The sequence below is a fragment of the Typha latifolia genome, chromosome 3 (genome assembly GCF_019914945.1).
Source record: "Typha latifolia isolate L0001 chromosome 3, TyphaL0001v2, whole genome shotgun sequence".
Classification (NCBI taxonomy): Eukaryota; Viridiplantae; Streptophyta; class Magnoliopsida; order Poales; family Typhaceae; genus Typha; species Typha latifolia.
Window position 1 is genome coordinate 8,924,976 of NC_133088.1, and position 10,362 is coordinate 8,935,337.

Consider the following 10,362-nt stretch of genomic DNA (forward strand, 5'->3'; position numbering starts at 1 on the left):
GATGGCAACCAAAATTATTATGCTATTGGATTATTAATTTCTTGTCTCTTATCTTCTCTCTATTTTCTCTACCCCAATCTTCTTTTACCCTCTTCACCAACCTACTACCTCTACCGTTGGCAAGGTCTCTCCTAACTTCTAATCTTCCTCGTCTGTCGAGTCCTCACTCTTCGTTGGGATCTCGACCACTTATCTTCCTCTTCATTTTTATCCCTTAACAACATCCACCATCCACCCTCATTTCCATTATCATCCATAACCCAAACATCCACTCCACTCGTCACCACCACTATCACCCACACTATATCGTATTTTCGTCCTAGTTACAGTTTGAATTTACAAAAGGCATAAATACGAAAATCGTAGATTTGGGAGTTGCGGCTCGAGTCCACTTAGTTTCGTAATTGTCTGACTACGAAAGAATATTTGGTGAATATTTTTTCTCAATTATACGAACTGCTTCCTATAATAAATCTAGATTTTGAAGGAATAGTTCCATACCAGATCTTGAAAGAATCGTTTCGTACCCTACCTTTGGTATCAGAGCCTATTATTTTACTACCGTAGAACCTATCACTATGTTAGGGAGATAAATATGCAGTGCAATGTTATAAAGATAAATATCTAATACAATGTAATTTGAATATATTTTAATTTTATAAAATAGTAATTTATTAATATTTATATTTTTTTACATTTAATCCTACATATTTTATAATAAAAAATAATCTTTATAATTTATACTATTTTAAATATTATTATATTTTGTAGTCGAAAATAACAAATTTATTTTAGATGGAACATATATTTTTAATAATCTTTCCAAAATGAGATTATTAATAGTATTAAAATATTTACACTTTCATATATTTTATTTTAGCTTAAAATATGAGATTACTAATAATATTATATTATTTTTGCCAAAATTTCTTATTTTATCATTTTAAAGGAAGAAAGATATAATTATGTTAATACATAGTTTAAATAGTAAATATATTATTTTATCTATGAATTAATATTTAATTTGATAAAATATTAGTTTATTAGTATTATATTTTTAATGTTACTAGTACATACAAAAATTATTTTAACAATAATATAATTTTAAAAAATTATTATATCAATTAAATACTATTTTAAAGAATTTTATAATATTTATATTTATATTTACTTATATAAAATTAAAATAATATTTAATAATAATATTAATATGCAATGCAATGCTAGAGAAATAAATATGCAATGCGAGAAAATAGATATGTAATACAATGCAATGTTATGGAAATAGATATACAATGCAATATTATGCTAGGAAGATAAATATGCAATGCTTGAATGCAATTTAACTATATTTTAATTTTATAAAATATTAGTTTATTAATATTTATCCTTGTTTACATTTAATCATATATGTTATAGTTGAAAATAATACTTTATTATTATAAATATTTATAAAATTTTATAATATTTTATAATATTATAAAATATAATAATAATTTATAGTATTTTAAATCTTATTATATTTTATAAAATTTTAAATATTACCATATTTATTTCAAAATGAAATTATTAATTATACTAAACTATATACACATTCATTTTTTTTTATTTTAGCTTAAATCATGAGATTACCAATATTATTATATTTTTTCCAAACTTTCTTATTTTATTATTTTCCAAAAAATTCAATTAGGTTAATATAGTTTACATAGTAAATATATTATTTATCATGATTTAATATTTAATTCGATACAATATTAGTTTAATTAATATTATATTTTTGATTTCATTTGTAGGTAGAAAAATTATTTTAATAATAAGATAATTTATAAAAAAAGTTATTTTATTAATTAAATACTATATTGTGAAGAATTTTATAATATTTATATTTATACAAAATTATATAAAATGAAGATAATATTTAATAATAATAATGCCTTTAAAAAAATGTGCTTAATTTTATAAAATATTAAATTATTGATATTTTATGTTGTTTAAATTAAATTGTATTTATTTAGTATAAAATAAAAGAATATGATAAGAGATAGAGAGAGTAGAGAGGAGTGATAAATTATGATAAGATATTTGAGAAGGAGAAATGAGTAATAAATTATGATAAGATATTTGAAAGAGATAACATACGAGTGATAAATTATACTAAGATATTTAAGAGAGATTGTAGTCAAATTAAGGGTAAATTGATAATTGGGTTAGTGTGTGGTATAAAATATAATTTTGATAAATAGTATTTATATTCTGCAATATGTCTATTATAGTGTTTAGCTATTATTCTAGAATAATAGTTGTATTATGGAATAACGACTTTTATTATTTGCTTCCACCTGTTCTTCAGGAATAACAAAAATTCTTATACTAGAATATAACTTTTTATTCTAGAATAATAGCTAAATATCACAGTAGCCATATTCTAGAATATAAATACTATTTATCAAAATTACGCACTAACCCAATTACCAATTTACCCTTGATTTGACTACAACCTCTCTTAAAAATCTTATTATAATTTATCATTTATCTTTTATCTATTTCAAATATCTTATCATAATTCATTGCTCCTATCTTCTCACTTAAATATCATATCAACATCCTATCATAATTTATTACTCCTCTCTACTCTCTTATCTCTTATCTTTTTATTTTATTTTATACTAAATAAATAAAATTTAATTTAAACAGCATAAATATCAATAATTTAATATTTCATAAAAATAAACACATTTTAAAAGAATTGTTATTATTAAATATTATCTTTTGTAAATATAAATATTATAAAATTCTTAATAATATAGTATTTAATTGATATAACAATTATTTTAATAAATTATCATTAAAATAATTTTTATATGTACTAATAACATAAAAAATATAATATTAATAAACTAATATTATATCAAATTAAGTATTAACTCATAGATAAAATAATATATTTACTATTTAAACTATGTATTAATCTAATTAAATCTTAAAAAAAATAGAAAATTTGGAAAAAATTGATACAATATTATTAATAATATCATGTTTTAAGCTAAAATAAAACATATGAAAGTATAAATTTTTTAATATTAATAAATTTTGCAAAAATTATTAAAAACTAATATGTTCCATGTAAAATAAAATTTTAATATTTTTTACTATTAAATATAATTATATATAAAATATAACATATTATTTTCGACTAGAAATATATAGGATTAAATATAGCAAAAGAGTAATATAAATAAACTAATGTTTTAATACATTACATACGTACTAGCACATAATATATAGGTACGCTCCCACCATAGTAATGAGTGCCAGTAGATAGGTAAAGCATGGTAATGATTAATATTATTTGCCAAAATGTAATATATTACATACGTACCAGCACATAATGCATATGTACGCTCACACCATAGTAATAAGCGTTAGTAGATAGGTAAGGCATACTAATAGTTGATATTGCTTGTCAAAATATAATGTATTACATATGTACTAACATGCAATGCATAGATATGCTCCCACTATAGTAATAGGCGATGGTAGATAAATAAAGCATGATAATGATTGATATTACTTACTAAAAAGTAATGCATTACATATGTACTAGCACACAATGCATAGGTATGCTTCTAGCATAGTAATAGATACGAATAGATAAGTAAAGCATGGTAATAATAATATTGCTTGCCAAAAGATAATGCATTACATGCCGATACGATCTCCCATTTTGGCTAAAGTTCGATCTCTTCCAATTCTCAGATCTGGACTGAATCTGGCACGGAACTTTGTAAATAGATCTCGAAAGATACTACCATTAGATCAACATGAAATTTAGATATGTTGTAGCTCAGAAAAAGAGCTTTTAAATAAATCTAGTTTCAGGCAGATCAGATATGGGGATCTCAAGATATCGTCCGATTAGTGGACGAACATCAGGAGGTCTAATCAGGATCCGTGGATGGAGGCACGAGATCCTAGGATGATAGTAGTTGGAGGTGGACCGGCGTTAATGGAATGGCACCGGTGAAAAGTGGTGGTGGAAGGGTTATGGTTGATGGAAAGGTTAGGGCAACTGTTGGGTAGATTGGAAGAAGGGGGAGGAGAGGGCCACCCCTAAGGAACTAGGGTGATTGGCCAGTCGAGGGAGGTTAGAAGCGACATCGTTGGGGATCGAGAGAACGAGAGCGAAGAAGACGATGGAGGCAAGGCAAAACTCAATTATTCAATAATGACTCTATGGTTGTCATCCACATCCTTTAGAGGCTAACCAAACAATTCAAAATTAATGCTAAACAATATATTTTCCCCGACCGCATTCGAATGTGCCTGCTCGCGTTTGAACGCTCCTAGTTCACTCTTATCTGGATTTACGAACGCGATGCAGGCATTCGAATGCGCGACCGAACACACCTATTTCCCACTTCTCTAGATTTGCGAACGCAATACAGGCGTTCACATCGCGTTCGAATGCAATGTTCGAACGCACAATTCACACTCTCTAGACGTGATGCAGGCGTTCACACCGGCGTTCGAACGCGACTTACAGAAAACTTATTTTCTTAGGAATTAAATATTAAAACAAGAAACAAAGACACCCCTAAAGAGTATCCGTGCATGAGACGACATCGGTGAAGTCCGAATCGTATCACATGCGTACTAGCACACAATAGATATGTATGCTCCCACTATAGTAATACGCACTGGTAGGTGCGTAAAACATGATACTGTAATATTTCATATATGCATTACATACTTATAATATTATAAGCTTCTCTCCCTCTATCCCATCAATCTATTTTAAATCAAACTGAAGTGTATTATAGTAATTTTTCTCATTATTTTATTCACTTTATATCATATTAGAAATAATTATTACACATTATTCTAGAATACAGGTAAACATAGGAATAGCTATTCCTAGAATACAACTATCATTTTAGGAATAATAAATTAGGTTTTGCTATTCCTATTCCTCCCTATTCTAGATGTGAACAAGGCCTTAGGGATAAGGGCAGTGGAGGTTGTGGCTTGGGTGGTGGAGCTAAGCGAGGCTAATAGAGGTGGAGTTAAAGTTAGTTTTGAGCTAGTGATGAGTAGGGCGTGTGAGGAGGAAAAGGGAAGAAGAGGGAGAGATGAGGTCTTCCCCAGAAAAGAGGGAGGCCGACCTGGACGATGGGGGAAAGAGAGTTGAACCTAGAGCATTGGCCATAAGAGAGAAAGAGATGTTTGAAAGGAGAAGATAGAGAGGAACAGCGGAGGAAAAATTAGATTAGCAGAATAATAATCCAATCATGCCCATGGGCAACCTTTATTTATAAGTTGGCCACGATACAATGTGGTTTGGCTAACCTAAATACATCAAGCTAGGTTAATTAAAAAGAGTTCATCTATAAAGCAAATTCTGTCATATTATGCAAAATAACCATCCCATGCAAAATCAAAACTAAGTGCAATTCTACCAAAAGGATTTGGGCCCCTATGGTCCAGCCACCATCTAACCCGAGGCAACTAGGTCCAGCCCTAGTTGTATCAAGACCAAGAGGAGTTGGTAGTGCAAATTTTAAAGTGTTTTGTTCTATTTCATACCTACAAATTTAGTTAATTAGCATGCTCTTTTGAAAGGGAAACAAAATGCCAAGAAGTGTTTTCATGACTATTATTTTTATTTTTTAGATTATAATATTTTTTTATTTAAATAAAAATCTAATTATATATCAAATCTATATCAGTATCCATTTAAAATTCCGTCCGTATGTATCCATATCCATTTAATTAGGATGTAATTTTAAATTTTATTATCTATCTAATATTTGTATCTAAATTTATATATGGAGTAAAAATATGAATCCAAATATAAATTGACATATATCCGATCCGATTTTACTGCTAATTGTAAGCCCACAATATCATACTAAGTTGGATGGGGCATAAAAAAGCAAAAAAAATCTTTAATTTAGAGAGAAATTAAAGATATGTCGTGTAAATGCTTCAAAAAGAAAACTCATAGTATTAGATGTTAGTGTCATAATAATATTATTATATTTATAAAAAATAAGTACAAGTTCTTTTAGGAGATAAATTTATAATTTGAGAATAATTTAAACTTACACCTAATTTATTTTTCTTTCTTTTCTCACCTTTTGAAATGTTAGAGATAAACTACTACTTAGTCACTAAATATGGTTAGACCAAGTTCAAGAAAAATTCTTGGATCAAACGAACCACCACATAAATGCACTAGAATTTTAGAGTTCATTCTCTCATTTCCCAACGAGTGGTTTAGATTAAAGTAATGTGTAAATTTTCAAACTAGAAGTACTTTAGCTTGTGTTTTTACTTCCCCGTTTTATCTTTTTTCTTTTTCTTTATAGATGTAAGCTGATTGAACTACTTCTCTCATACTTGGAATTTACTTTTTATCCTATAATTGTTTTCTCTCTGAAGAACGGAAAAATAGAATAATTTATTATTTTCTCTTGGAAAGAAAATTGAGTTGCCCTACGGAAGGTTTCACAAATTTTTGTATTAGTGTGTTGAGAAGAGAAGAGAAGGGAAAATAATTTTCACTAATCTTATTAAGATATAATTGAGAGAAGAGAAGGGAAAATGAGTCGGATTAACTTCGACTTAACCTGCTATTCGACTCGATTTAAATCGGATTCAGATTAGATTCGGATAAAAAATTTCTATTTAATTATAATGTAGACATAATTTTTGAAAAAAAACTAGGATACTGATTCGAATATGGGTACGATATAATTTTCAAATTCAGATACGGATATCCGTTAATTTATAGGTTTTAGTTGCTTATTTAAAGAGTGAATAATGATATTGTTACTAATGATGTGTTATATGTTATTTGTAGAGATTAATTTTTCTAATTTTATATATATTTGACATATAAAAAATTATTTATTTTTTAATTCTTAATATTTTTGTGTTAATTATCTTTAATAAAAATATCATAATTCGTTTAAAACTCGATCATCCTTAAGATCTGATCTTCTATTCAAAAATTATCTTCGTTCAATATCCTTATCCTAATCTATATTTGAGCTAAAACTTTGGTCTAAATATAGGTTGAACACTATCCAAATATTAGAATATAAAAAGAGTAATTTTATCTTTCCTTTCTCGGGAGCCCCTTCCAATCTCTCTATTTCTCTCCTGAAAATTCAATCCGAATATGAGAAAATTGTTCTCTCATGACTTTCTCTTCTCTCGAATTCTCACTATCCAAGAGTGCAAAACTAGGTAATATTTCCTATTCCAATATTCTTTTATTTGGCTTGTTTCCTTGGTGCATCTAAAAGATTAGAGAGAACCAAAAATACAATTGTGATTATTAAAGTATTTTATATATGCCCAATAAATAGATTAGAGAAACACATGAATAACTCCTTCCTAGGCCTCGTTCATAGAGGGTCTCTTCATCTCCCATGATTTCAACTTTGAGACTCTTATATTCTCTTCTCCATTGTTGAAGACAAAAAGATGAGCATCTGATCCGATTGCCAAACTTGGATAAACTCTTGAAGTAATACAAGTCTTGCCTTTCTCCCCAAAGCTCTCTACCACAGAGTGATCAATCTACAAAACAGCCCAGAAGAATATCTCTATTAGAACAACAATAAAAATAAAGAGAACTACATTTATATATATATATATATTAGGAAATAAAATAAAGTAGTTTAAGATTCACACCAAGCTCCTTAGAGATATCTTTCCGGTCTTCTTTATATCAAGATCTACAAACCCAGCAAAGGTTGGTTTGTAGAGGTCTGGACTAAGAGAGGACCTTCCGTGTACACAGAAAACAAAATAGCAATTAAAGAGTGTGATAGTTATCTAGTACTTGTAAATGATTATTACTCAATATCTATATGGATTCGATAATATGAGTGAGGTAATTACAAACCTAGTAGTGTCTTGGCACATGAGGACCACATGCTTCTCTCCAGCTTTAAAAATCCTAAAGAAGACAGCAGTTTTTTCTTGCATATTAGAGGAAGCTAAAACCCAAAGCCCAAAGGGTCCAACCCTACCCTTAACATCTGCTCCTTTTATTTTGCAGAGAGCCTGTGCATCATTGCTAAAAGCATAATCGAATGGTTCAACTTTCTCCAAGTTTAAGCTTGACACATCAAATTCCACCTTTACGTCAGCCTGCCCATAATCAAATCAATGAAAATTGTGAACAATGAAGAAGAGAAATGGAATAATGGTACAAGATAATTAAACTAAGAATAGTTGATTATAAACTAACTTGTGCAGTTTGTATTCCTTTTACTTCAAAGTAGTCTCCACTTTTAACAATCTTATCTCGGATATGAACTTGCTTTCCTCTGAGAGTCCTAAGCTCCTCGATGGGCCATTGCAGCAATTGCCGGCCACTTGGATCAAGCCAGATAGTTCTTGGAATGGCCTAATTATGAAGAACCAAAAGAATTAATAAAAAATAACAAGTGCTACGAGTTATGGTACTTCACGTGGAAATTTATAGTCATTAACCTGAATACCAGCCCAACCCTTAGCCTTATCAGCATCGACGCTATCCGACTCATTGGCCCAACCCCACAAGATCCTACGCTTCTTCTCCGGATCGTAGAACGTCTTGGACGCATAGAAATTGCCATAATCGTACCTCAACCCCGAACTATTATCCATTGCTGTGGCATCTGGCAAATATCTATCCGTTGTATGGTCGTACGTCCCAATTGTATAGTACTCAAATCTCGTCAAATCCAAGCTAACCTTAAGAACATGCTTCATGCCACGGCCATGCATGGACGTGTCCAGCCCAATCTTCCCCTTCTCAGCCACAGGATAAAAATCCGGGCACTCCCACATGCCGGTATTCACAGCGGAGTGGAATGGGTGCTTCACCATTGTCCAGTTCTTGAAATCCCTACTGCGATAAAGGATAGCCTTCCCCCTCTTATTCCACTTGCTGCCCACCAACACTCTCCAATGCTTGTCTAGGCCCAGCCACGCGGTTGTCGGGTCTCTGAACGCGCTAGCGTTAAGTCTGACGGTTGGGGCAATGATCGGGTTGTAGTCAGGCTTCACCCATTCCTGAAGATAAGGGTCGGATAAATTCTTTGGGAATGCGATGTTTTGGACCTGGTGCTCTTTTGGGTCGATGCCGGTGTACAATATTATCGGCGTGCCATCCTGAAGGATTGTGGCAGAGCCAGACCAGCAGCCATTGATGTCAAACGGCTTCGTCGGATAGATCGCAGGCTCAAGAGGGATCCAATTAATTAAATCCTTTGAGATGGAGTGAGCCCAAACTATGTTGCCCCACACTGCACCCTTAGGGTTGTACTGGTAGAAGAGGTGGTAGATGCCTTTGTAGTATAGAGGACCTAATCCATTTTGCAATTTACACGCATATCAATATTAATTACTCTTGTTTTACTTATTAGATATATAATATAAGATTGAGTCAATTGAGCATACCATTTGGATCTATTTGTTGCAACATCCGTACGTAAGTGCATCAATAGCCATGCATGAGAACATATATATAAGTTAGAATCCAAGTCTTTTATAAAATATAACAACAAGAAGAGCATTAATATGGCAAGAAAGCTGTCATCAGCAAATGGAGAAAGATATCTACTAAGATACAGGATGTATAATTACGGAGGTCCATCGATCCATAAACATCCTGCTAAGGTGTGCCTCCATATATATCAGTAGCTAGACAAAATAGTATCCATCAAACGTGATGATATCATTTGGAGAAGGTGAGGAGAATTATATGAAACTTTTGAAAGGATTAGGGCAGAAAAATATACCATTAATCCAATGTTTAGGGGGCTGGAAGTGATACCCTGTCCTTAGTTTGGTATCCACAACGGCGGGCGAAACAGATTGGAGCTCTGTGAACACCTGATGAGATGCCTCCCCTAATCCACACCAATGCAGTAAAAGAATCACTACCCATGTCCCTAATACTCCATGGGGAGTGCCCATCAATTTAGTAGAGAGAGAGAGGCCAGACGTATAGAGAGAGAAAGAGAGAGAAAGAAAATGTTACGTTTGAGATGGACAGAGAGTCCTAGAGGGGTTTATATTGAGAAGAAATAGAAAGGGGCGTGGCGTAAGTTTACTCAACTTAGTTTCTTTTTTTTATAGAGTTTTCCAAACGTGGTTATCGGAATGAGAGTATCTTTCACTATCCGGTCGTTATCTAATACTATAATTGACAACTCTCTAAGATCACGGCTGTCTTCTCTTTATTTGAGAAATCTTGCTGGCAATTTCATTCTATATAAAAGTAACAGATTTTATCTCCATTTAAAACGTGGTTTCAAGAGCTGAGAGGATAAGATTAATATTAGCCAAATACTTCAA

The 10,362-nt window shown here is 31.0% G+C and overlaps 1 protein-coding gene across 2 annotated transcripts; it reads right to left on the reverse strand.

Annotated features, from left to right (window-relative positions):
* Positions 1-7,336: 7,336 nt before the first annotated feature.
* Positions 7,337-10,034, reverse strand: LOC140784528 (beta-fructofuranosidase, insoluble isoenzyme 3-like). 2 transcript variants are annotated; one of them, XM_073132005.1, is made up of 7 exons: positions 9,804-10,034; positions 9,463-9,471; positions 8,512-9,368; positions 8,267-8,425; positions 7,919-8,166; positions 7,705-7,798; positions 7,337-7,590 (listed from the first exon to the last, which is right to left on the reverse strand). In XM_073132005.1, the coding sequence occupies exons 1-7, from the start codon at positions 9,979-9,981 to the stop codon at positions 7,405-7,407; spliced, it is 1,731 nt and encodes a 576-aa protein (XP_072988106.1). In that variant the 5' UTR covers positions 9,982-10,034; the 3' UTR covers positions 7,337-7,404. The 2 variants fall into 2 exon arrangements, with proteins under 2 accessions (XP_072988106.1, XP_072988105.1); XM_073132004.1 differs by lacking the exon at positions 9,804-10,034 and having other exon boundaries at positions 9,463-9,519.
* Between the last annotated feature and the right edge of the window lie 328 nt (positions 10,035-10,362).